Below are 26137 nucleotides of genomic sequence, written 5' to 3' on the forward strand. Positions count from 1 at the left end.
CCCCAGCTCTGTCATGTAACACAGCAGCCAGAGAGGGCAGTGCAAGCTCTCTTGGTCTAGAGAGAGTCCTTTCCAACCCAAACCATTCTATGACTCTGATCTTAATGAGGACCTCACTGAAATCTAAATGGCCCTGCAGGGTCCACATGAAGACTGTGAGCTTTGCCCTCAGCCTCCTCACACACCAAGCCAGGCACACACCAAACATTCCCCATCTCTGTCCCGGCACTTGCACAGGTACTTCCTATACACAAGGGCAAATCTTTATTTATGGAGCAGCAGTACAGGGGACACAAACACTGCCCCAAGGAGAAAGGAGCTTCCTTCCTTCAGGTCATGGCAGCAGCACATAAGACACAGCACCCCCACAAAGGGCACAGCATCCCTCCCAGAACATAAGCACAAGCTCCAGTGCCCTGCAGCATGCACGTGTAAGGCACTCCTGGTCAGAGCCCACAAAAAATGAGGCTGCAGGACAGCCGGTGCTTTGCCTTTTGTCTTGCCCCAGAGGAGCAGTGTGGGCACGCCAGAACAAAGAGCGGGTTCTGGACACTGGAGACAGTATGGGGCAAGGCAAGATGGTGTTCAGAGCCTACAGCTGGTCTGAGAGGCAAGCGCCTAATGGCTGCTGCTAGCAGCAGAGCTTAGAGAGGCCCCAGCTGCAGGAGACCAAGCACGTGGGCACAGTACCCATCGGGGCTCTGCTGTGGTTGCTCCTGAAGACTGGGCTCACTGTGGAGCTGAACTACTCACAGCAATCTTCAGAGCAGCTTCCTTTGGCCAGAACAGACATCCTCGAACTGGGGTCCTGCACAGACAGGCAGGACCTGCCGCTGCTAAGGCACCGAGAACATGTTCACAAGGCTCCAGGCTGTTTTTAACACTTCAGCTAAGGATGGCCTCAGCAATAGTCTTCTACAATTTAAATCCAGAGTAGCTCCTCAGCCTTGGTCGAGCCATTCCCCCCTGGGTTACAGCCCCACTCTGCTCCTGGCTGGAGGATAAAACAGCACAGGGCGACAGCAGCTGGCCCCTGCCCTTAGGCAAAGTGCCTGCTCTGCCAGCCCACCTTCCCTCTTTCCCACGGCACAGCCTCGGCCCCTTAGGGCAAGCAGTGGAGGCCGTGGCCCCCGGGCAGTCCTGGTAGGCACAAGGCACAGGGTGGGGCCTCCTGACACCCCACCTCACGTGTACTCTGTCTTCCGGATGTAGCTGGAGGGCACGTAGCCCTGCTTGCCGTGTGCCTCGGCCAGCCACCACTCCCGATTGCCTGTGATGTCTTCAAACTGCAGGATCCTGAGTCTCTGGTTAGCCAACACACTCAGCTCATTGGTGTTTCGACCTTTGAAGGTGTAGAGAGCGTAATAAACCTGCTGGACAAAGGGAAGTGTCAGTCAGACAGCCACTCAGCATGGCCTCAATGCTGCATGGCACCAGTTGTGCACTGAGATTTGCCGAAAACCAAGACAGAGTGCAGAGTTTTGACTTGTGGCCCTAAAGAGCAGTAGATCCAGCCCAGCCTCTGCCAGAGCTGTCCCTATCTGTCCACCCCCATTTGCAGACCTGTTCTGTGCACATCTCATCAGGACAGAGAAGTCTCTACCTCACACTTCTCTCCCTGGTCATGCCTACAGAGGATGACTCGGCCTCCACTCAAGTGAGGGTTTCAGCCCTTGTGCCCCCAGCCTCCAACTACCTCAGGGCTCACCTGGTTGCCTTCTGACTCGCTGCTCTCAAGCCCGGAGTCTCTGTCCTCCACCAAGGATGCAGACCTAAGATGAGCTTTCGTGGGGTGCCCATTGCGAGGGCTGGGGCTGTAGCCTGGCTCAGGTCGGCTGTAGTGGCGTGGAGATGTCACTGCTCCGGCCTCCAGTGGGGCTGTCCTGTCACCAGAGCTTGGTGAGTCCATCTCCAAGGCAGATTGTGGAGAGTGGCACAGCTCTCCCAGTGAGGCAGAGTCCTGGGGAGGTTTATGCGTGAAGGCCACAGCCGCCCTGCTGGGGCTGAAGGTCAGCGTGGTGCTGCTGTGGGGAGAAGAGCTGCTGTGCTCAGACTCGTTGGAAGAGTGGCTGCCCACTGATGCATCTGACTGGCTGCGGCGCGGGTTGTAGGGCTTCAGAAAGGAGCTGTACACGAAGCCTTTGGTCACTGCACAGAGGGAGAGGAAAGGAACTCAGATCAAAGATCAGGAGAACCAGAGAGATGCAGCAAGCACCAAGGGCAGAGAGCAGCCACCTACCCCCATTGTCTATGAGCCAGCGATTCTGGCTGCCCATAGGGTCCTTCTTCTTGATGACTCCCACAATGTCTCCTTCCAGCAGTGAGACATCCAGGTCTTGGGCAGCATTGAAATTGCGATCTGCCTGGAAGAGACTGTCAGGGGGATAGCGGGCCAGGAGGGCTGTTCGGATGTCATCTGACTGCAGGATGTAGCTGGGCTGCAGAGGAACAAGGCAAGTGTGAGTGGTCGTTCCAGGCTGCCAGTGAGCCCTGACATGAGGTACACGTGTGACTCACCAAGGCACCGAGTGGCTGCCGCCGGGCAGACTGACGCTCCATGGTCTTTCTCTCAAAAGGCTTCCTGGGAACTGCCTGTGACTCTGGGAAGAAGGTGAAGGCCTGGAGCTGCTGAAGGACTCGACTGTGCTCCTCCTGGAAGATGGCAATGAGGTTCCCCTCCCGGCCAGACGCCTTCAGCAACTGGAACCAGAGCAGGACCAGAACAGTTAGGTGAAAGCTGCTGGTGAAGGTAGCTATCACGTTAGTGCCCCGCCAGACAAACCCTGTGCAGACATCAGCACTGCACTGAGACTGGAGTGCTGGCTGTGATCCAGGAACCCACCGACAGCAGAGGTCTCAGCTCCTCCAGGGCCAGGCGCACGAAGTCACAGTGTGCCTCAGCATAGCCCCGCACACAGCTGGCGAACAGCTCCTTGGCAAAGCACAAAAACTTGGGCAGCTCATCCAGCAGCTGGGCATTGAGGGCCTCGTAGTTGTTGCGGGCTGACTGCAGCTCCTCCAGTGTTCGCTTGTCCTTCAGCTTCTCCGCTCGCTCTGTGCAGTTGTGGAAGTCGAGGAGCTTGTCGAAGCGTTTTTGCACCAGCTTGTGGGGCCCTACAAACATGCTCAGCAGCTGGTTCAGGGGTGAGCTCACCAGCCGCTCTGTCCGCTCTTTCTGATGGGTAGAGATGCAGGGAGAAAATGAGATTAGGTGCTCTCTTCTGTCAAGCTTGAGAACACCAGCAGCCCACCCTCTGGTATGCAACTTCTCCACAACAGCATAGCGTCCATATTCCTGATAGCATCCCACCAGAGCTCCAAAGGTCCTTTCCAACATCTATTACATTCAGTATCCTACAGACATGTGCCAGCATAGAAAATACTACAGGAAGGACCTGAAGGTTGTAACACTTCAGGTACGGCTGAAGACAAATGCGTACCTAACAGATATGCTCAAGGCACAACCAAAACCCACAGCCACCAAAGCTTTCAGGAGGCAAGAGATGAGTAGGGGTGCTTGCACCTCTCCCAGGCTGTGTCACTTGTGCAGCCAATCATGGGCTGGGGGGCCCCAGGGGGTGCCTGCAGCACACAAAGACACAGGCTTACTCACAAAGTTGGAGAACAGCTGGTCGCTGATGAGTCGGTTCACTTTCTGGAACTGATCCAGGTCCCCGTTGCCTTTCTCCATGCACAGGTCCCACATGCTGACTGCTGCCAGTGCCTTCATGCAGGCCGACTCCTGCAGCAGGGACAAGCAGTCAGCGCAGCCATGCTTGCTGCTCATGAGAACAGAGCTCTCAGAGCAGGCTCAAGCTTCCAGGGCAGCCCAGATTCCCAGAGGCCAATAACCAGGCAAGGCTGAAGGCAGAAGCATTGGTAAGTGCGGTAAGTGGCATCATATCCAGACTCACCCGAACATGCTGCAGGTAGAGTGAAAGGTCCCTGATGAAGGACTTGATGAGTCGCTCCTGCATCCGGAAATTTTTCTCTGTCTCCTCAAAGGCTTCATCCTTCAGCTGTGAGAGAAAAAGCCTCAAGGGAGGCAATGCAGGACTCTGGCACCTCCCAGAGTGTGAGATGTGGGGCCTCTTGCCCACAGGCCAGGGAGCAGAGACAGGTGGTTCAGACCCTAAGGTCACTGCCTTGCTGGCCTGGATCAGAACTACCCATCGAGAAAGGGATGTGGGGAGCCAGCAGGTACCACCATCTCCTCAAGCATCACGGGCGTAAATGCAGTTGGCAGCTGATGCACATTACCTGGGGTGCAAAGCCTGTGAGATGTTTGAGGTGGCTGCTCACACGGTTGGATTTCTTGATGATAGAGTGGAAGTTGAGCTTGGAGATCTTCTCCATGAGGCTATCCTCATCTCCTTTCCGGTACTTAAGCACTACAGAAATTGATGTAGAAATTAGAAAACTTACCAGTACAACATCTGCGTCTTACAGTGCCTCACCAACACTTGCCTTGCTGGCTCCTCCTTAAGCCTCTGTAATCCCAAGTGTTCCATGTAACATATAATATTGTTTTGTATTGTATTGTATCATATATCGCCTCAAAATCCAGCACTGCACCACCTGTAATTCCCCTGCTTGTCTCTAGATATGTCTTGCATTTTGCAGATGCAACACTCAAACTGTTCCACAGCATTATGTGTAGCATTAGTGTAAGATGACATTTTCTCTCTCTGTTCAGTCCCAGGGAAGCTGCAGTTACATACTGTGTCCAGCTTGGGTTGCCCAGTTCAAAAGGGATACGGGAAAGCTTGTGACCCACAGAGACAGCTCACATCCTGGGCCCTTCCAGCCAACAGCTCTGTAATTCTGTCCTGTCTACAGATACACCTTCACACTTATTCTCCAAATCTCAGAAAGATAGAGACTACCCTGGCAGACTAATTCCCTATGTGTATTCTTCAAAATTCCATTTTTAACATTAAATAGACATTGTTTTGTTTTACCCTTTTTTGTTCTAGTCTACTAGTATTCAGCAACTGTATGCATTTCATATCACTGTATCACAAGAAATATCTTCTGTCAGATGTGTACGGCATTATCCTCTACGTATTGTGTCTCACGTGTAGCTTTTTAAATGCAATTCTACTACACTGCTGCTCAGATCACAGACTACTGGGGACAGATTCCCTTCATGCTTTATGCAGTTGACAGACTCCAATGTCAATGCAGTCACTCCCCAGCTCTACCCAGCTCCTCACCAAGGTCCTTCCGACGCTTGTACTCATTAATGTTGACATTGATTTCTTTGACTGCAAGGACAGCAGCTGTGAGTGGTGCCTTGTCAGGGTGAGATTCAGGGGTAGCACTCAGCAGCTCCATCAGCAGCAGGGGGTACCGCATCACCCTTTGTACTGGCTTGATGAGGAAGGAGCCCAGGTTAATGTAGTTTGTGCAGCCCCTGGGAAGTTGGGACAAAGAAGATGGGCCAGGTTTCAACACAGCTCTATCGTGCAAACTCTGACTCCTGAACCTACTCCAACTAGACCCAGAGGACTAACATGTCCACATCTATTGTACTTTCTAGGTCAGGCCACCCTCATCTCCAAACCCAGGGCACTCTTGCACCCCCAGTGACTTCAATCAGCCCCAGGTTTCCAGATCTCGCCCACACCAGGTGACCCTTCCCAGCCAGGATCCTCTCCATCACCAGATCCCCTGTGAAACCCCACACAGGCACAGCCTAAGAGACACTAGAGCTCCACTTGCCTCACACTGTCCCACCACCTGACTGCCAGACCTGACCTGCAGCACAGGGCAGACTGACCATGCTCAAGTCCGCAGACAGTGCAGGGCTCTCCTGCCTCCTTGGGGCTGATGGCTCCCCAAACCAGTTTTCAGCTCAAGACCCCCCCCCCCCCACCATCTGCCTGCATAGCCCAAGCAGCACAGGTGGGGCACCCAGACATGCACAAAGCTGGAGGTGGGAGATGAGTCACAAGAGAGCAGCCAGGCAAAGACAGACAAGTGTGGACTAACAAGGAGGCACTTACCACTCACTGTACAGGCTCCTGACGGCCCACAGAGTGCCAAAAAGCAAAGAAAAGCAACAGGTTAATAGTGTGGCAGGTGTGCATTCCCACAGCCAGCATTCTTGCCCCCTCCTGCAGTGACACCGCTATGGCAGCTCTGTCCCAGAGCTGTGGCAATCACTAAGCTAGGCAAAGTTGTTTGTTCCTTTGCCGGTCATGGTGGCAAAGGACTTCAGGAATAGGAATCCCCAATCCAGGGCATGCCCCCTTCTCCACACTTTGGAGGCCCTACAGGTGTCCCAGCACGTGTGTCCCCTGGGGCAGCAGGGTATCACTGAAACATAAGCCCTTTCATTTGAAACTGGAGCCTTGTTGCCTACATAATGACGCAGCTAGCCCCAGTCCTGTCACAAGCTGAACTGTCTAAGCACAGCTGACAGAGTAGCAGGGATGCTGGAGAGTGAACCCTCTAACCCAGCTTGGTGGCCACCACAGTCAGAGGTTCCAACCTGAGGCTATCCAGCAGGTCCACGAGTAGCTTCTGGATCTTCTCATCCTTCTCATAGGTTTCCAGCAGTGCAATGGCCTCATCATGGTTCTGGCAATACACCCTGTAAACGCTCTCCAGCTCTGCACGTTGTGCCAGGAACACTGGCCCTGCATACAGCAGCAAAGTATAATTTCAGTGTTTCCAGTCCCCCCCCATTGCCTCCAACAGCCACGGTGCATTCACAATGAGATGCCCCGTGACTCCCTACCACACCCACAGCTTGAGAGGACTGTGCTACCAGAGCACCCAGGGTGCCTCCCTGCCACCATCTGCATGCCCAGACATCCTTCATGCTTCCCTGTCACTGCAGGCCGGGTGGCAGAGGCAGGTGGGAACGGCGCATAAAAGGTTTGCTGAGGCTGAAGCCTGTTATGATGACTCACCAGGACATATTTGCTGTCTATCTAGCTGAAGAGCCCCATAGGAGCTCCAGAAGACACCAGCAGAGACACCTCAACTGTTCCAGTTTTTCAGGAGATGACTTTTCACTGGCAGTGAGAACCACGGGGACAGCAAAGGCACACGCTGCCCTGGGTCTGAGCACTGACAGCTGGGAGTGCAGGTGAGAGGAGTAGGGCTCACTTTAAGGAAGGAGCCAGAGAAGGCTATAGACAACATGTGTTTTTCAGCACAGTGACACAGCTTTCTTGCCGGGCTGATAAGCACTGACAGGGACCAGTGTGGAGGAAACTCTCTCGTCCATTGTTTAAACTGCCCTGTTCCACCACCCCACTAGAAAATCTCATCCCAGTCTGCTGAGAAAACGCAACAGAAGAGCTCATACCGATGGAATCTGAAGCCTCCAAGGTGGACAGCAGCTGCTTAGAGAAGCTAATTACCACTTGGATGTTTCCAAAAAGACCCTCAAAGTCTACATTCTGAACCTGGAGAACAAGAAGAGAGAAGTCCCGGATGGAAAAGCATGTCCCAGCCAGACACAATAGCACCCCCCCCTTGCTCTCCTGCAACCTGCAATCAGCCCTCAGCTCCCCAGCAGCCACTCAGCACAGCCTGCTCCCATCTCAGTGACTTCTGCATTCATTCCCTCATTCTGCTGTGCACTGAAACTCTTATTCCTTATGTGTTCTACCAAATGCAGCGTCCTTCACTTTCCCAGCAATTTCATCCAAGGGAGTGTCAGATGATCTGACACTCCCTTTCTTCCCATCAATTCCATCACTATGCCAAGATCCTGTATTTTCTTTTTCCAGACAATGAAATTAACCCACAAACCAAATAGGAACAACAGTTCCTACCCTAGGAAATGAATCTGTGACGCTTGCTGCTAGGTTTCTTCCTCTCAGCAACAGTGAGAACTCAGCAGGATCCCATAATGGATGGGTTATTTATACGACTGCAAGCTGCAGTGGAAACCACCCTGCTGCCACCAGAGTGGGGGGAAATGTCCCCTGTGGGCTTCAAGAACAAAGCAGACTTTGTATCTTCACTCTGCCAGCACCAACCCACCAGCACCACCTCACAGCCTTCCCCCATGCTCCTACCTGTGCCTGCTGAAGGGGCACCATGATCCTTTCCACGCACATCTCCAGGTCTCGGATGTAGTCCCTCTCTGTCTGGAGCAGTTCCTCAATAACCTTGGACCTCTTCTCCAGCATCCTGTGCTCTGGGCTCTCAGTGGCAGCTGAGGATGTCTCCAGGGATGGTGTCTGAGATGACAGGAGGGTCATCTCTGCAAGACAGACAAGCAAGATCAGCACCCTCCAGTGACATCTGGCCTGACTCTTGCATGGGAAAGACAGGAGGCAAGTAGCACCTCTGAGATGGCCAAACATGATGGCCAGAGAGCAGGGCCAGCAGGACTGTTCCCACAGACTGCCTTAATCATCAGTACCAGTACGCTGCACTGGGGCCGCACAGTGCTGAGTGCTGCAGGACAAGGAGAGCTTGCAGTCAGGTCCTCTCTGCCCCATACTTGAGAGTACCGGGAACCAGAGCCGCCTCCTGCTTGTTGTGGTAATCCAAATAGTCCCCAGCCACTTCCCTGCTGCTCCTGGCAGCCACACAAACCTGTTGCAGGCTGTGAGGCCACCTGGGCCCTGACACCCTGATGCACACCGCTCCTACCTGTCCCCCAACCCTACTGCCCTCCAACCCCCAGCAGAGGAGCTCCCCACCTGCCCCTGGCTGGGGCCTGGCTATGGCTGTTGTCCCCTCCCCTGGGGCTGGGAACAGGGTCTCCATTCTCCAGCTCCGGGGCATTTCCATCTGAATAGCCGAAACGGCCTCCAGGCACCCACAATGGGGCTGCAGGCAGCAAAGCCTGGAGCTGGAGCGTGACCAGAAGTGTTGCGCAGGGTGGGGAAGCCATAATTGGCAGCCGGGAGGCTCAAAAGTGGGGTGGAAGTGGTCAGAACCCATGTCCCACACAGGCCTGAGCCCTGGTGTGGCTGCAGGCTTGTGGAAGGAAGTGTGGGCACACACAGGGGCAGAGGCATGGCGTGACCACACACGACACACGCTGACAGCAGTGGTACCACACCTCGGGGAACCCCGTGTCCCCAGCACAGCTCAGGGACAGCCCCCGGCCAGGGCAACCGTCCCCCTTGCAACAGCCTCTGGCAAACCGCTGTGGGCAGTGCGGTGCAGGGAGCCCTGCCACAAGCTTGTGGCATGCCGGCGGCTCTACACTCTCATCCTCTCTGTCCCAGAGCCAGGCTGCTGGCTTTCCTCCTGGTTTTCTGTCCCACCTGCAGCTCCTCAGCCAGCCCAGCCCCCTCTTGTTTTCATTCAGGTTCAGAGACATTTTATCCCAGCGGATTCCTGGGCCCCAGCAACTTTCTGCTCCACCTGCCTGCTGCTGAAAGCATGTGCCCTCTGGCCCTAAACACAGCACCAGCTCCCCACGTTCAGCCAGACAGCCCCCCTAGCCAGGCTCTGGCCCACGAACTCAGCTCCCTTGCATTGCACTGCTGTTTTGCAGAGCTGGCACCCACTTGCAGTGCACCCATCCTCCCTCAGAACCACGATTTTAGGCCAGTGGCCGATGTGACAAATGTCCATCAACTCCCACACATCTCCAGCTGCTCTGCATCATGGGGATTTCAGCAGTCGTGGGCAGGCCCCCCAGCTCTGGTATTTGTACAAATACTTTTACAGATTTTTATATTTACTGCTTGCATTTCCACAGCATCTACAAAGCCTCAGTTACAGACCAGGCCCTACCTGCAGGGTTCTCTACAAGCACGACAGGGATGTGCTGCCCAAGACATGGTGCCTGCAGGCAGAATAGGACAGCAGATGAAAAAAAGCAACAGAAGGGACAAAGAAACACTCAGATAATAGGGTCTGCAGCCAGGAGCTCCAAAAGAGCAATGAAGCAGAAAAGGCAAGTTAGTTAGCTTAGATGTTTGTTTGCTCAAGGAATGGCACTTGTTTGGCAGGAAAGCACATTCAAGCGGGAGAGCACCACAGAAGAAGCAGGAAGGTGTTAATTTGAATGTAAAACAGGTGAGTGAAACCAAGGGCAGGTGGGCGTGTGAGCTGATACAGTCCAGAACGAGCTGACAAAGCACAAAGGGTTGCCCGGGAAGTTGTGGAAAGGATGGTATTCAACAGCAGCTGACAAACAAATCGGTGAGCCACAGAATGAAGGGAGCCACAAAGATCAAATTCAGCTCCTGGGAAAGGTTAAATTTGATTCAAGATTAAATGGGAAAGATTAAATTGACCACAACCAAATTTCTGAATTGTGCATTTATCCACGTGCAAAATGACAACCATCCGGATGAAACTTCACGCAGACGTCCCAGACTTCACCGTATTGCCAAATGATCCCTCTGTGCATTCAGTCACAGCCATGTAGTGGCTGCAGGAGACTGTGACTGCAGGGAAGACCCTTCTTACGCCAAGCAGGTCTCTGGATTCTCGCTGCTGGCATTCCCAGCAGCTCGGCTCTGGCTCTGCGTGGCTGGGCACCAGGCACAGCACTCAGCCCTGCCCCGGGCAGGGAAATCCCCCTCTGCACCCACGCCCTGCTCTGGTTCCAGCTCACAGAGAGAAGCTGGGGATCTCTGGCCCTGCAGCTGCTCCCCACACTCCAGCCAGCAAACCCTGGGCAAGTCCAAGAGCACCCCAGGGTGAGGGTCTGATGCTCTGAGACTTCCAGCTCCAACACCTTTCCTGTGCAAGTCTCAAATTCCCCTCTGGGGAAGGGAAGGGAAAACCTTCCCTGCCCAAGTTTTTAGCACATCATAGCCATCAAGGCGGCCTGCCTGACCTGGCGAAGCTGTCTGCCAGATCCACCCACTTACACTGTCAGTGTTTCCATTATTTCGCCTGTGAATTCTGAACACTCAAATTAATTCCTCTCTGACTTTCTTGCTCTTTTTAAATATTTCAAGACATACTGAAAAACACAGTGATGCTGCAGCCAGCTCTCTGATGACCCTTGCTGTTGATCACCAGTCCAGCATCCTCCTCCAGCCATGAACTCAAAATGCTGACCTGCTTCTTTAAACACTCAAGAGCTCAAAGACTCAAAACACAGAATGTGTTTTTAATACTTTACACTTCCACCTCATCTATATTTCTTACAACCTGTTTCTGATGTATTTAAAAACTCTCCCTTTCATATTTCAGACCATTTCTGTTGACTGCCATTCAGTTCATTTTTTTCTGCTTGTTCCACATTTCTGAATGTCTAATTGCAGCATTCCATAAATGAATCTCACTCAGCATTTAACTAAACTCACATTCTTTCACAACTGTAGTATGGTTTTTAAACAGACCCCCATTTCACTCTGCAGATCTTCTGCTTGGATGTTACCTCCCTGCCCAATCCACCAGTGCTGGAGGCCCTCAGCCACACCACAGCTGGACTGGTCTCCGTTAGTTTGCAGGAATGCAACTGGTATTTCTAATGAAGCCACCAAATTCCAATCCAGTGACCAATTTGTGTTTACCCATGACAGAGATGCCGAAAGAGCATTCAGAAATACTCTTTCAAACACATTGCTCTCAACGACAATTCTTAGAGATTCAAGTTTTGCTCATTTGAAGCTCCTGCATGAACTCTGCAATCTGTATCCCTAAATTTAAACCTCTAACTATTTTTCTATTTCCTCTGGTGCTCTTGTGACAAATTAGCTCCGCGTTGCTCTGACACGCTGCGTTGGTCTCCCAGCAGAGCTGCTGGTGAGCCTTGTGCTGACACATGGGAGGCCCAACACGAATGCATCGCCCATCTGCTGGAAAATAGGCCACGAGGCACTGAGGTGGAGCACGCTCCCACCTCACCCTGCCCATGGAGACCATGATTTTAATATTGCAATTGCACAGGTCACGCTGCTCAGCTCACAAGCTCACCAACAATCTTCCAATCAAGGAAAACGGCCAATTCTTGCAACCCAAGCTGCGAGTACACACACACAGCTAGAGCTTTTTACCCTGCTTCACTCTAGGACTTAATCCATGTGCACCAGCCCCAACAGGATTCACATCCATCACGCGCTTCTCATCAGGGCTCACCTGCCAGCATCCCCAGTCACACCGTGCTCCCGCTGCTAACCCGGTCCGGGGAGGGCCATGCTGTCCATCAGCCACTACAGCTGGAGCTGGTTCTGCCCCTGACTCCTTCAGGAGGAGGGTGACCCAGAAAGCAACAAAGAGGGGCCAGCTTCCAGGCCAAGCCCAAGGAGCCCCAGCACTGAGAACAAGCCCTGTGCAGCCTCACTCAGCACCAGCCTCTGATTTTGTGCCTGCAAGAAAAGCTCAGCCTCGGGTTCACAGCTCAGCACAGCCAAGCAGTGACTCAGGACAAAACAAACCAGCTGCAAATATTTGAAGTATGTGGACACTGGGAGGGGAGGGGTTACTGCCTAGCAAGAGAAGAGAGGGGATGAAACTAGGGCGGGGAATAATTAATCTGAGGGAAAGGCTAAGCTCCCTGCCAGAAGCAGGATCTGGCTGGGGTGAAAACTCACTCTGGATTTAGATAGTAAGCCCATAACTGAATATATCCACTGCTCTGAAAGCAACAGACTGAATATATTGAGTGTTTCACTTCTCCCTAGGAGCAGTGACAGAAATCCAAACCCTAAGGATGAGCTGAAGAGGAACAGGCTGGGGCACTTCTCCAGGGCTACCAGGACTCATCTCAAAGTTGCCGCACTGGTTCCCTCTGAGGAAGCTTCCTTGGTACAGGTGGAACTGCAGTAAACTCAGGCTTGTGCCTGGGTGGAGGACAGGGCTCACATGGTCCTCCTGGGAGAGCACCCTCCCAGCTGCCCTTAAGACAGATGGGACCCACATGCCTCCTAGCTGTGCTCCTCTCCTCTACCATCCCATCTGCTCCAGAGCTGAGCAGAGCATAGATAAAAGTGATTGTGAGCAAAATACCAACAGAAAAAAAAAGAATGGAAAGTGAAAGGCCTTTAAAAGGATATTTTAAGCAGATAATCCAAACAAACACTGTTACGTAGTCAAGGAAGAGAACAATAACGATGGGTCTGTGCTTCAGCAAAAGCAGCAAATGTAAACAGATACAGGAATGAATACAGAAAAACAGACAATAGACAATAAACGCCAGGAACTTTAAAGCACAGAGAAATGAGAAGAGAAGGAAGATATCAAAAAAGATTCATGGCAGAAATAAGAATTTAAGATTTTGTTTTAAATGAGGGAATAAAGTGCTACTTTATAATACAATTTTATTTCCACTCAGGACAAGAGAAACCCTTTTAATAATCTAATCCCACTAGTAAGGGGAGATAGTAAAATTCTTGATAAGTTTGACGAAAAAGGCAGAATTATATGGTAAATATTCTGTTTCTTTCCATCTGAAAAGCAGAAGTAAGACCTTCCAAGTTAGCATTTCAAACTTGCCTGCGGGCAGTATCTAGAAAAGAGGGCACTTCCAATATGATTCTCCAGAGACTGAATTTAGAGTTAATCCCACATAATATTTTCAAAGTAAATGGAAAAACCACTGCTGTTATGTAGAGAACTAAACATCAGTTTTGTATGATCACGAATAAGGATGCTACACACTAGTCACTAACGGAGCCATTTTTGAATAAGATAGAATTACTCAAACCAGACAGTTTAATGCAGAAAAAACATCATCAACTAAAAAGCTCCAATTTAGCAGATATAGGTTGAGGGTTGAAAGCTGAAAGGCAACATATCAGCACGCAAAACATTCTAGAATGAGGGTGAGTATGCAGCACTGCTATGCCAGGAGGGGTCTCCCCTTGGAGCACTGGGCAAGACACATCTGAATCTCATCTCAAGAGATGATTTAACCAAGGAGCTGTCACTGGGCTGCACTGCAGAGCGCCCCAGCTGGGAATTATCTGGTTGTTTCCTCAGACGCAGCTCCTGCAGGCAGCCCCTGCCCCATTCTGAGCCTTGCAGAGCTCTGCTCCCAGCCCCTCCTAGCTTCCCCGCTGCCCTTTGAACATCCTGGCACCACAAAACCTCTCCCTTGCCCTGGGGATGTGACTGAGCAAAGTCCCACCCTATATACACAGCGCAGAAATGCAGCCTCAGGAGCCTGCTGAATCAAATACCTTGAGAGAACAAATTTCACTGTAAGCTGCCTGCACTGTAAGCCACCCCTTGCAGCCCTGCTGCCTGGGTGGCTGCTGCACTTCCACGTTCTTCTCTGCACTCCAACCTCTTCCAAGGGCAGCACATGCATGGGTGCCTGAGACAGATCCTGGCAGAAAGGGTACAGCCACAAACAAGTCCTCAGACACATGTCTGCCCAACACAAAGGGCTCCTTCACTCCTACCCAGACCCCATCACCTTGCAGCAAGAGACCTGACCCCACAAAGCTGCATGCATCCCCAGGCTTTCCTGCAGGACCCTGCTGCCTCAGCACTAGAGCAGGATGAAGGAACGCCCAAGGCCACCACAATGGCACCTCCCAAGCATTTCTCTGCATACCTTGCTTCTCCTTCCTGGTCTGTACAAATTCTGAGCGCCGCAGGGTGCTGGGAGCCGTCCTCCTGTACAAACTGTTTCTCTGCAGCGAGGAGCCCGTCCTGCTCTCTTCCTTGGCCTCCTGCTCCCAGATGTGGCTCCAGTCTGGCCGGCCCGTGCGTACTCTCGAGTGCTCTGCTCCTTCCGGTTCCCCACGGCCATTGCAGCCCATGTCCTGTGTCCCTGATTGACTGCAGCAGGGGTCTGACCCCAGGCTGGTGCTGCTGTCTCCTGAGGACCAGGATGTCAACAAGTGAGCTCCATGACCTCCAGCCAGATCACTGCAGTCCATGACATGACCTTTCAGCTGCCTGTGCTGCTCAAAATCTTCACGATCCTCCAGATCCCTGATGTTTACATACTGCCTTTCCTGCTCTCTAAATTCCCCAGAGCCTCCAACCTCTCTATACCACTTTTTCCTTTCCCTACATACTTGATAACCTCCATCTTCCCTATACTGCCTTCTCCCCTCCGCATATCCCTTGTCCTGCCTACATTGCCTTTCCCTTTCCCCACAATATCTTCCATCCCCATTGTAGTCCCTAAGATCTCTGCCCTCCTTATGCCGCCTTCTGCCTTCCCTGTACTCTCCGGGGCCTCTGCCTTCTCTGCGCTGCCTTCCCCCCTCCCTGCCCTCCTCAGGCCCTCTGTCCCCTCTGTACCGCCTTTCTCCCACCTCAGGACTGCAGCCTCTGTGTTGAACACCCTCCCTTTCATTCACCCCACAGTTTCTGTCCTCCGTAAATCGGCTTTTGCCTTTCCAAACGCTGTCTGCTGTCCTGTAGTCCATGTACTGGTTATCCGCCATCTGAAAGCCTTCACAGTCTCTGTTCATGCTCCATCCATCCGCAGAGATGCCTTCCCCTCTCCTGTCACTGTCCCAGCCTCTGTCTGCTCCCCTTTTCACTCTGGATCTCTCATTCCAGCGACCCTCACTGCGCAGGCCCGCGACATCCCCTCTCCTCACAGCACAATCTTCATATTCCCAGCTGAGGAGCTGGGGCTTCCGCCTTGGTTTCTCTGTGCCATGTTCTGTCTCAGGATAAGAGCACATTGTCCTGCTCCCCAAGCCCACACCGGGGCTGGCGCCTCTTCTCCCTCTGCTCTGGCGCTTCCTTCCCAGGTGCAACACAACAGCAGGCAGTGCTTCCTGAAACCAGCCAGTGAGAGTAGGAAGAGGCGCATGCCCAATCGCTGCCGGCCCCAGCCTCCTCCACCTGCTGCCCAAGCTAATCAGTAACCAGTTAGGAGAAGGCTCCCACTGCCCAAACCGGCTCCACTGCTTTGGCAGAGCCTGCAGCCTCCCCATGGGCCACTTGGAGGCAGGGAGAAGGAGAGCAGTGGGGCATGAGGAGGCCATGCCCTAAGACCAACATCCCCAGAGAAGGGAAAGGTGTGTGTGAGACCATAGGGAGCCACAGAACAGATATCGGGTACCAGATGTTCTTCCCTTGCCTCCACACTCCTGCCAGCTCCAGCAGGCAGCACGCAGCCTGAACACCACAGCCTGGCCGAGGCTGGGCTCTGCTCCATGCCTCCTGGGAGAAACCGAAGCCTTCAGACTTTGCTTCTAACCTGGTGCTAAGCCATCCTTCTCTCAGCCCTCACTCACAGCTCCTGGGAAGAGCAGGAGGCGAGCAGCACTGGGGCAGGGCAAAGGGACAGGCCTGAAGGGACGGTCTGGGTTATAGAGCACAGTCATCTCCAACACACAACAGAAGCTTCCAGGAGGCCAAAGAAACCTGAGCTCCAGTAACTCCTCGTACTACAGGGCTCAGTGTATCCCCAGTTTTCCATATGACAAACACAGAACTGAAAAAACAAGAGGTGACCACAACGTGCTCTGGATAGAGAGCAGGAGAGTCCATGGATGACACCCACATCCCAGCTTTCTGCAGCTTTGTTAGGTATGCACAACACATGCTCCATGCTCCCAGTGGGGAGAAGGCAAAAATAAACCCAACAGACAGTGCAGGAGGATGAGCACTAATCCTGTGCTGGTCTGGTCTTTAGCACAACCTCCAACCTCCAGTGTACATGCAAGACATGCCAAAGAAGCAACCTGCAGATTTTAAACATGTTTTAGAAGAACACATACTTTCTGCTTTTCTTTTGGCTCCCCAAAGGACACAGAGAGAAGTTGGGTTTCTCCTAAGATTATCCCAACCCTACTTTGTGCCCTTAGGTAGGGCACGTATTTACTACAGGATCAGAGAAGCTACTTCCAAACCCTCAGGTTTCTTGAAGGGGTGAAAAATCCCCTGGGACTACGATGGGGCTAACTCGATGGGTAGGATGTGCTGGCCAGCACATTATTTCCTGCCTAAAACTTTCAGTTCAAGTAACCAACAGAGCACAGGTTCAACATGACCTCCCTCTGTCAGGAAGCAGCGTGTGAGCAGGAGACATTTCCCAGAAAGATCTATCCCACCAGAAAATTTCCCAGAGATCCATGCTAGATTTGCCTTTTCCTAGCTTCAAACCTCCTATCTTCTAAGCGTCCCTCTTGCACTCCACTGATGTGGAGGCTGCAAGTCACCCCATGCACTGTTATCATCCTTCATTCCCACGTGCTCTGCATCAGACAAGATCCTGCAGCAGAGTGCCTGGACTCCACAGTGCTGATTAAGTGGTGGGAGGCTAGAGGCAATGAAGTCAGAGTGAGTAATCCCAAGACAGGCGCTGGCATTTCACTCCATCTCCTGCGTGCAGTGCCCACATTTCCTGCACATCGTGGGTTTTGGGAACAGAAGTGCACTGTAAGAGCTCTTTGGAGAAGCTGGGGAAGGGACTGTGGGAGATGTATGTGGTCCTGTTTCCACTTTGTCTATTGTATTAACAAGTATAGCACTGATCTTAATATTGTATCTTTTGAGTTTTCAGATCTCAAATATGCCCTTATAAACTAGATGACTCTCTCCTCCCAGAATAAAGCCAAATAAAGGTGATTTGTGGCACCACAGTGTTTACAAAAACAACCCAAATCAAGAATTAAAGAAGAGGAGGCTGGCTTAAGCAGTGCCTGTACTTGAAGGGGACAGCTGTCCCGAAGAACTTCTATCCCATGTTGCTGTACTCACCTCTCAGCTCCTGCAGCTCCATGCTGAGGCTCTCGATGTTGGAGTCACAGAACTCAAGGTTCTCCAGGGTCTCTGCTCTCACCAGCTCATCCTGCTGCTCCTCCAGCAGCAAGCTGAGTTCAGCGTGGGTCTTCCTGTAAGCCTCCAGGAATCTTTCCACCTCTCCAATCCTCATTAGCAGGATGGAGCAGGGGGAAGCCGAGCCTGTCCGCGTTGCATCCTCACGGCTTTCCTCTGCACGCTGCTCTGCAACACTGGGCTGCAGCTGTGGAGGAACCATGCTCCTCCGCTGAGTGCTTGATGGAGGCCGGGGAGCGGGTCGGGAGGGCTTCACTGAGAATGACAGAGACCGGCCTTTGGGCTTGGGAGTTGTTGCAAGGGTGCTGGGCCGAGGAGGGGGTGGTCTCAGGGCCTTCCTCCTTTCTGGCAGCTTGGCATGGGGGGCACACTCGGGAGACCCACGAACAATGTCCTTCTCAGAGCTATAGTCCAAGATAGAGAAGTGGCGGCAGACCTTGTCCTGCTCAGCACTGGTACTTGACAGACTCTTCTCAAACTGCACCAGCTGCTCTGTCAGTTTGGAGTCGAGGTCTGTGCCACTGTCCCCCTGTGCTGCCAGTGAGGAGCATTCCCCCCAGCTCCCAGACCATGTGTCCAGGCCCATATGGACACCTCCCCAGCTGGAGGAACAAGGTTTCGACTTTTGTTGGTTGTCCACCCAACCATCCAGGTCCCGGATGCTGCTCCGTTTCTCCTGGAGCTCTGATGCTGCCCTGCTGTTAGGAGGAGAAATGGCCTGGCTTCCGCAAGTGTCTGGTGGGGAGCAGGGAGCCTGTGGGGACACAGTGGGTCTGCCTCCATCATGCTCAGGCAGGGCCGGAGGCTCCAATACACCTGCTTGGTCAGGCTCGCTGCTCTGCTGAAGAGGCAGCTGAGTAGAGGGTAGAAGGCCATTGATCGTCTTCGTGCATTCAAAGGGGAGGGAATCTGCTGTAGCTTTGGGATGTGGTCCCTGGAACCCTGTGTCAGGAAAGGCCTTACACTGCCTCAAATCAGTGCCCAAAGGAGCCTCAGATCTCCCTGCCAAGTGAGATACAACAGCGTCAGGTTCAGGGTGTGCAGCCAAGCCATCCTCCTTGTCCCAGCTGTCTTTCCCTGGCAAAGGGAGAACTTTGGAGCAGGTGTTCTCTGAGTCTTGATGGATAGTCACTTCACAGCTGCCTCCAGGCTGGGGATCACTAGCACCCACCTTTTCTGTGCAAGTGTCGGAGGCCTCCAGTCTCACAAATCTGTGTGGGAAGATACCGCGTTTCCCCCTCAGCTCCCCCTCTAGCCAGCCATCCTCCAGAATGCCCACAATCCGAATCCTGTCACCCACATCAAAATCCAGTTCCTCGGACTCCAAGGCTTGGAACTGGTATAGGGCAACACCATAGGTGCTCCCTGGCTCCTGCCCTCTGTCCTCTCTGCTGTCCTCCTCCTGCTTGCTGGGCATGGTCCCATTGGTGTCACAAGTCTCTGCAGGCTCTCGATCCTCTGAGGTTCCTGCTGCTCTCAGAGGAGTAAGCAGCTCCACAAAACCCTCTGGGAAAATGCCCCTGTGGCCTTGCAGCTCCCCCTCAAACCAGCCAGGCTCTGGGATTCCAATGATGTTGATCACATCCCCTTCTCTGAAGTCCAGCTCCTCCTCCAGCTGAGCAGAAAGGCCCATCAAGGCCCGGGCTTGGCCCAGTGAGTAGGCAGGCACCTCCAGGAGAGAGCTGTGGGACAGCTGATGGCTCCGAACTGAAAGGCACAACTCCCGCACACATGATGAAGGGAAAAAGCCCTTGGATCCCCAGCTGCTTCGGCCCTGGAGCCAGCTGGAGGCCAGGGGGCCACCCAGGATCACCAGGTCTCCTGCAGGGAATGGGAGACACCAGTTCAAAACTGCCCTCCTGACTGCTTCCCATGGCTTGTTCCTGCCTTCCTGTGGCCTTACTGGCTGTGGGTAAGGTCAGGTACTCCACACAAAGAGCAGAGTGTTCTGGTGGTGCACAAGAGCACAGACTGGAGGTGAGGCATGAAGAATCAGCAGCCTCATACACACACATATCTAAGATACATGGTTTTAGCTCCATGACTTTCTCATTGCTAAACTGTCAAGTTGATTTACAGCTTGATTCCCCCCCACCCCCTCTCAAATACGTGTCTAGGATTTGGGGATGGGAAGGCAGTTAAATGGCAGCTGTAAGGCTACCGTAACCACACAACCCTGGTATTTGGAGTTTCAAGGGTAACAGATCATAAGAAATTGGTATTGAAGGGTGGCAGGAACACAAAGGTCCACAATGGATCTCACATGGCCCATACCATGGAGTACCAGGAAACTTTTCCTTGTCACTCTAGGCAGGATGCTGCAACTAGGCTCACCCTATGCTGCAGGAAGAAGGGGAGGAGGCTATGAGATGCAAAGGAAGAGAATGGAGATTACCTCTCTGCAATGACAAGCTCCCTGGCTCTTGAGATGTGAAGTCACTTGTACAAACAAACAGCTTCTCTCCCTGCTTCAGAAGGGGAATATCCACAGATTCCACAAAGCTGCTAGGAAACTGCCCTGAAATGAGAAGCAGCTGTCAGCAACGAGTCCTTCCTGTAGCCCACCACAGCTCCCTCCACCCTCCTTCCAGACCCCGAGATTTACTTCTCTCGCTAAAGGAAAATGCTGCACCCACAGCTAACCAGGGCACATCAACAGCATGGAGGAAGAAGAATGGGTCTAGGAGGCAGGAATTTCTGAGGTTTTAAATGCTAACAGGGAACAAAAATCTTTAAGTCTTTGGCTCACTCCAGGCAACCAGTACTATCACCACTGAGTTCTTGTGAACACGCATACCAGGTTTTCTCCTCTTTCACTACTCGATTCCCCGTTCAGGGACATGACAAACACTGGGATTCAGTAGTGCTAGACCACAAGACCAGCATCTTCTGACAGGGCACATCCACCTTGTGCTCCTCACTCCGTCAAGTCTTGGCCCCAGCACAGCCTCAGTACAAAGTCAGGACACCAAACCTGGGAAGGCCAGGCCTGTGATCCAGAGGCTCTGCACCTTAAGGCTGCAGGGACCTTCCCCATTTTATCGCCTCATGCAGCTATTTCACCATGGCACCTACTGCTGGATGTCCAGCTATGCTGAGCAGGCCAAAGCCAGGCAGGGCCATGCACGCTTGTTGGCCATTTGATGACTTTACCCAGCTACTGATTTCAGTCCCAGGATCACTGGATATAGCAGAGCCCACTGCAAAGCCCACTACAAATGTCATTCTAATCTTTTACAATTCACTGCAGGGAGAAATGATGGAATAGTATAGTACTACACTAATAGTATAGTATACTAGCCTATAATAGGCTAGTAGCACTTCCAGCATTCACTGATGATGTCCACTCAATACTGTGTTCACATTCTCCAGTTTCAACTGAGATTAGCCAGTTTCCCACCTGCTGTCATTAACCTGAGGTGGAACCAACAGACCACAGGCTTCCAGTTTCAGTGGCTTCTTTTGCAGTTTTAACCAACTCCCCCTCTTTTTCCATGTCATAATTTCCTGCTTTGTACATGGAAACAACCTAAGAGTGTTAGGAAGGAAATCATGGAGCTCCATTAATTATTCCCCATAGAGTATTAAGTATTATTATTGGTAAGCTGCAGCACTTCCACAGCTTCTACTAAAAAGTGCTTTTTCAATCCTCTGAAACTTTAGCATAGAAAACTGGGCAGAAAACTACAACAGCTGTTCCAAGGAAAAGCAGGAATGTAAGCGGGTTTTGAGTTAAAGGTCACTAAAAACATGCAGTTTGACTTCAGTGTGTTTCTTTATCTTTGAGCTATGATATACATCTGTTTGTTATTCCTTCATAGCTTCATCTTTTTGAGAATGAGTGCATCAGTTACACTGGGAAAAATAACAGTGGTGAAGTAGGTGCTGGTGATTTCTGCAGAAGTAATTTGTACCCAGTGACTTCAGCAGCAGCAGGATCAGGCATGCACTCATTCAATGCCATTTATCAGCTAAGTGGAGCACAGGAGAAAATCCCCCCTCTCCACCTTTGCTCCTGTCCATCTTTGTTTTGCCCAGAGACAGGTGCCTGACAGCCTCCAGCTGGCAGCAGAGCCCAGACTGCTGCTGTAAGGCAGCCCCATCTCCACGGTCAGGCCTGGAAGCGCAGCACTCCCCTCATGCTGAGGAAGGAGTCGGGCTTATACTTTGAAGTGGCCTGGTTTTCATCTCACTGAGAGCTCACATGTCTTCTCAACATGAGTATAAAGATGAGAAAGGGCTGCTTAAAACAGGATGAGACTTTCAGAGCATTTTGCTGCTTCAGAAGTTTCTCACACTTATCCAAGAGTTTAACAAACTTGCACACTACTTTAGGCGCCCAGGTATTGAGGGCAGCTTGTTTGGGAAAGCGTTTTAAAGCAGAAAGGAGGAAGCAGGGCTGAGTCAGAGGGCTCCAAGGGGGGCATGGAATCTCCCACTGACTTGACCTGACAAGGTCACTTCGCATTTCCACTCTCAGTGCATCTGTTTCCTCTCCCGTTCCAGTGCCACAGCAGGTCAGCACATAAACTAGCCAGGAAATGGGCTGTCTCACTATAGAGGGTGTAGCTAGAACCTAGTGTTACGAAGCTCCCGTCTTAAGAGTGACACAACGCTGATCTCTCAAAAACAACTGAGCTGTCTGAACATTTGAGGTGCAGCTGGCAGGAGATTGATGGCAGGGAACCTCCATCCTTAGTCCCAAGCAAAGTCCAGTGAAAGATTTAGTAAAATGCATGCCCCGCTGGCAGATTGAAGGCCAGGGAAGATGCCCAGAGCAGAAGCTGCGGTCTTTGGGCCCAGATGTGAGCACTTCCAGTTCTTACCCGTGACGCCTTCCTTTTTGCCGAGCAGCCAGAACTCATCCACCACATCCAGCACCTCGATGACATCTCCCACAAAGAGGGGCAGCTCCTCAGAAACGCTGGGACAGAAATCGAAGACGGCTCGTACCACAGAGCCAGCCTCCATTGTGTGGGCTCTGCAGGCAGATTGGTACCTATGGCTGAGACACAGCGAGAAGTCCATTAGCAGCAAGAAACACCCAAAATAATCACATTTCAGAAAGGGAAGCCCTTCCCAAGCGTTAGAGGCAGGGATACTGTGAGGGGGTCTTGTCCTGAGCTCACTGAACCCCCCCTTGTGCCTCAGACCTTGCTACCACAGGAGTGGGGTTCTCCAGCAGTCCAACCTGCCTTGTGCAGCCTCCATGGCTACCTCTGCTGGGATGTGTTTGTGCTGTACCAGGGAGAGAAATCGCAAGAAAATCTGGGACTGAATTCTCATCAGGAAGGAAGCGAGAGAAGAGGAAGCTCCATGCTTCCCTGACGCCAGGGCAGACCCGGAGCGCACTGGGGCCTCTGCAGGCAGGCAGCAGACATCACTGCTCACCTAGTCCCTTCTGGCAGGCTGGGCAAATGAAACCCCTCCCCGTGTATACTGCTCGCATGAGCTCCTGTCCCTGGAGCCATGGCCAGTGCCAGGCTGAAGGATTCGAAGCCCTCTCTGAGGTCGTGGGAACAAGGCTGAAATTTCCCCCTCGCAGAGGACTGAGGGCCATGTCCTGCACCCAGCAAGTCTGCTTCTTCCCTTAAAGCAGCTGCTGAGCCAGGACCCTGCTGCTGTCCTCCCACACCAGGGTGACAATACAGCAAGGCACACCGTGAACAGACAGTCCTGTGTGGCCCACCTGAGCCCTGGCAAGTCAGGAACACTAGCAAACACAGACCAGAAACACAGCCCTGCTATAGAGGTATGGCAGACTTCCACTAGGAGTGCCAGTGGAGGATCCAGCCAGGGATATGCTTTCTGCTGACGGGACTGCCGTGTTTATCCTGGCCGACTCATCTCCTGGGAACAAAGCAGGCCTGTGCTCAGCAGAGCCACATCCCTTTGGGGACGTGCCCCAGCTATGCCCACGCTCTGTCATCACCACACCTCCGCTCCCAGCCCAGCACCCCTATGCTGCTCTACTCCAAGCATGTGAGCTCCTTGGGGCACAGGCTGCCCCACCATCACCAGCATTGTGCTGGCTGAACAAACAAAGAGCCCAATATCCAGCCCCGACAGCGCTATGCCACCAAAAAGAGATGAATGGACTGGAGTGAATCGGGAGCACAAAGAGCTGCAGTTCAGGATAGCAGGAACCTACTGAGGCAGAAAGAGCAACAGTATTACAAATACGACCATGTGGAGCAGGGAAAAAGATGGAAGTGCCATCAGTGAGTCTGGAAATGCTAAAGACAAGAAAGCAGCCTTGCAATGAGTTGTGGTGGCTGTGGCACAAGGCTGAGCTCAGGGTCCTAGAAGTATCTGCCATGAGCTCTGGGGACTCTGTTTCAAATGAGAGAGGACTGAGAGGGGCAGGCACCGCTGCAGTCGTTCTGACATGTACCCATTAACTGCAGCTACAATGGAGAACAATTTAAGGACTGATGCTAATCCACATTCACGTTGCAGCACTCACTGACCTTCGGAAAGAAGGGAGGGGATGGGATGCTCACTAAGGGCCAGAGCCAGGAGCATACAAACTCTTCTCTGAGATTGCTGGGGATTTCTGACAATCCCAATGCAGATCATTGATGGCTGTAGCCACTCCTACCCTTATGCCAAAATTACCAGACACTTCTTTTGAACATCTGTCTCTCGAATTGCCCTGCATACAGCATCAGATCAGTGCTTCACCAGCCAGACGGCAGGGAGCATAAACCACTGGAGCTACCAGGGAACATGTCCCAGCCCACCAAAAGCCCAGAGCCAGCACCTGGTAAGCGGTCCTCTTCCAGCAAGGGATTGTGAAATACCTCTGAAAACAAGGCTGTTTGCTCTCCTTTCCCGTTCAAGTCTAGATGTGTTTGAGATCAGTCTTGTGGTGTTAGCTCATTCCATAACACAATTAGAACACAAAATATTATGTTTTCCATGGTCTTGGCATTGTTTTACTCCACAGAGTGCTGACTGACATTTTCTCCAAACTCTCACCTAGATAGAAGCCTCCCAGCATCTTCCAGACTGGAAACCAGCAGAGCCCAGCTTCTCAGCTTTAATGGTGGACATGAGCTTCTCTCAGTTCCAGCCCAGGGCGGCTTGGTGAGAACAAACAACCAGCAGCAGCCTGCTCAGAGGCTCCCGCAGGAAGAGCAGAGTGCAAGGAGAGCCAGGCTCCGCCTGAGATCCCAGTGAGTCACGGTCTGACTGCTGGCTGGGAGCCATCCCCTCTCACCTCCAGATGGGCAATCCCTCCACCACAGCAAGGGATTGCTCCTCCAAACCAACCAAATGCTGGGACTGCATCCTGGCAGAGGTCAAGGGTGCAAACTGCAGCAGAGCTGCAGCAGGACAGGATTGCTGCCTCCGCTTAGCAGCAGACCCATGTCCAAAGAGAGCCTCACTGTGCAAGTATGAAGCTGCAGCACAGCAGCAAGCTCTCCCTGCTGAGAACACACTGTCTCTGTCTCGCTGCCTGATCCTGAGCACAGTAGGTAAGTGTTCCTGGCGCCCTGACACTACGGCGCTGTGTAGCGAGGCAAGGCGAATTCCCAGGGCATTAATCACCACTCCCAGCCTCCCGCATGCAGCCTCAGCACACATCACCTTCGTGGAAGACAGCCCAGCCCTTCTTGCCATGAGCTCTGGAGTATGTCTGGTCCAGTGTGGGCTGATGAAAGGACAGACTGGAATGAAATGAGAGCCATTAGCTCAGTTACAAGATTGCTGTGAGACCTTCAGAGCAGACAGGATCAAGCTACAGCAGCCAAGAGGAGGCATTTACACACTGACTCAGACAAAGTCTCCTCTCCCTCTTCTCTCTTTGTGGTTGGACAGGGTAGGACTCCTCAAATAAAGGGCTCACCAGCGAAACAGTGATTACTGTCGGGCACTTGCTCAATATGCAACCACTTGGATAGAAGCAGGTCTACTGAAGATGGTGATACAGATGCACTTTTTGACTCTTTTTAATGGCAAGGATGAGTAAATTAATTTCTGATGAGTGTCCGTACCTTAGAAACAGGAGTTCTTTCTTCCCTGTTTTTGCTGAAAGATGCTGAAGCAAGTATTTTGGGCTCTTAGAAGATAAGACAGCAACATGATAGACCACGGTAGGTTGATTACCAACAGCAATACAATAAAAGAAGAGACCGCAGCAGCTCAGAGACAGCTAATCCAGCGGTATTCCCAAAGTGCTGATCGGGTGATGAGATAAAAGCAATAGAAAAGAAAGAGAACTCAAACTCTCAGGCACTATGCCCATCTGTTCTCCTCTACATAGTAGTTCTCAACTTCTCACTCGGACACAGCACTGCCAGAGCTGGGTATGGGCAGTGCTATAGTACCACTCACCAGTGCAGTAACCAAGAAACGAACATATCACCAAACAAAAGAAAAGCAGTGCAGGCTTCCACATGCACAGGTGGTTTGCACAAGGGACAAGTATGTTCTTGTGCAGCAGATGTCTTGATCTTTTAAAAACTGAGAGCTTGCCTAGCAGTAAACCAAG

The 26137-nt window shown here is 52.2% G+C and overlaps 1 protein-coding gene across 4 annotated transcripts; it reads right to left on the minus strand.

Annotated features, from left to right (window-relative positions):
- Nucleotides 242–26137, minus strand: DNMBP (dynamin binding protein). Of its 4 annotated transcripts, XM_021398848.1 has the most exons (17): nt 24622–26137; nt 22467–22645; nt 20036–20158; nt 17563–19461; nt 8040–8227; nt 7322–7421; nt 6497–6644; nt 6009–6026; nt 5217–5416; nt 4261–4391; nt 3915–4019; nt 3614–3742; nt 2843–3175; nt 2518–2700; nt 2240–2438; nt 1709–2148; nt 242–1373 (listed from the first exon to the last, which is right to left on the minus strand). In XM_021398848.1, the coding sequence occupies exons 2-17, from the start codon at nt 22609–22611 to the stop codon at nt 1185–1187; spliced, it is 4530 nt and encodes a 1509-aa protein (XP_021254523.1). In that variant the 5' UTR covers nt 22612–22645; nt 24622–26137; the 3' UTR covers nt 242–1184. The 4 variants fall into 4 exon arrangements, with proteins under 4 accessions (XP_021254523.1, XP_021254521.1, XP_021254522.1 ...); XM_021398846.1 differs by lacking the exon at nt 24622–26137 and having other exon boundaries at nt 22467–24578; XM_021398847.1 differs by lacking the exon at nt 24622–26137 and having other exon boundaries at nt 242–1370; nt 22467–24576.

Source organism: Numida meleagris, chromosome 5 (assembly GCF_002078875.1).
Source record: "Numida meleagris isolate 19003 breed g44 Domestic line chromosome 5, NumMel1.0, whole genome shotgun sequence".
Lineage (NCBI taxonomy): Eukaryota > Metazoa > Chordata > Aves > Galliformes > Numididae > Numida > Numida meleagris.

Coding starts and splice junctions, on each gene's coding strand:
- DNMBP (XM_021398846.1), bottom strand. CDS start 22,668: ATGGACTTCTCGCTGTGTCTCAGCCATAGGTACCAATCTGCCTGCAGA. Junction 8,228..17,562: donor GGAGCTGCAGGAGCTGAGAG/GTGAGTACAGCA, acceptor TCTGTCTTGCAG/AGATGACCCTCCTGTCATCT. Junction 2,701..2,842: donor AGCTGAGACCTCTGCTGTCG/GTGGGTTCCTGG, acceptor CTCTGGTTCCAG/TTGCTGAAGGCGTCTGGCCG.